Consider the following 959-nt stretch of genomic DNA (forward strand, 5'->3'; position numbering starts at 1 on the left):
ACACGGGGTATCATCAAATCCTAATGAGCAAAGAAGACAAGGAGAAGACGGCCTTTTACATAGATCACAAAGCTTTATGCTACACCAAAATTTCATTCAGGATAAAGAACACAGGAGCGACATACCAACGCTTGGTCGACTCCATATTCACCAGGCAGATTAAAAGAAACATTGAAGTATATATGGATATGGTTATTAAGAGTCCAGATGAAGAGAAGTTTCTAGAGGATATCGAGGAAACCTTTAAGACATTAGAGAAAGTCAAGATGAAGCTAAACCCCATCAAATGCACCTTTTTACTGGAAAAGTGACAGTTCTTAGGATACTACGTCACTAGGCAAGGAATACAACCTAGCCTAGCCAAGGTAGACGAGCTTATGGAGACACCACCACCAAATACCCTAAGAGATGCCCAAGGTCTAAACGGAAAAATCAATGCTCTCAGTCGCTTCATGTCAAAATCAGCTGAGAAAGCTATGCCACTTTTCCACACACCCAAAGGATGCATTGAGAAAAACAACTTCCAGTGGACATCAACAGCGAAAGCAGCACTTCATCAAATCAAGGAAGCCCTGCACAAAATACCAACATTGGAAAGCCCTACCCCATGCCAAACTCTACAGGTATATCTCTCAACTTCAACCAAAGCCATCTCATCCGTTTTGTTCGTAGAAAGAGAAGGAAAGCAAACACGAGTGTACTTTGTTAGTCGGGCACTACAAGGCCCAAACTCAATTACCCTGTTCTCGAGAAGCTAGTGCTCACACTTATCTACGTTGCACGATGCCTGAGGCGATACTTCCAGGCACATCAAATCTAAGTCATGACAAACTACCCAATCAAGCAGATACTACTTAAGCCAAAGACCTCAGGTCAACTAGCAAAATGGGCGATCGAACTAGGGGAGCACGACATCAGCTACCGCCCACGAATAAGTATCATAGGGCATGCGCTCGTAG

General features: G+C 43.5%; 1 protein-coding gene across 1 annotated transcript; it reads left to right on the plus strand.

Annotated features, from left to right (window-relative positions):
- Positions 1-377: 377 nt before the first annotated feature.
- On the plus strand, positions 378-758 carry LOC145045060 (uncharacterized). Its single transcript, XM_078993407.1, has one exon. It carries the CDS (start codon positions 378-380, stop codon positions 756-758), a length of 381 nt encoding a protein of 126 aa, XP_078849533.1.
- The last annotated feature ends 201 nt before the right edge of the window (positions 759-959 follow it).

This window comes from Lactuca saligna, chromosome 5, assembly GCF_052625555.1.
Source record: "Lactuca saligna cultivar CGN05327 chromosome 5, ASM5262555v1, whole genome shotgun sequence".
NCBI classification, from domain to species: domain Eukaryota; kingdom Viridiplantae; phylum Streptophyta; class Magnoliopsida; order Asterales; family Asteraceae; genus Lactuca; species Lactuca saligna.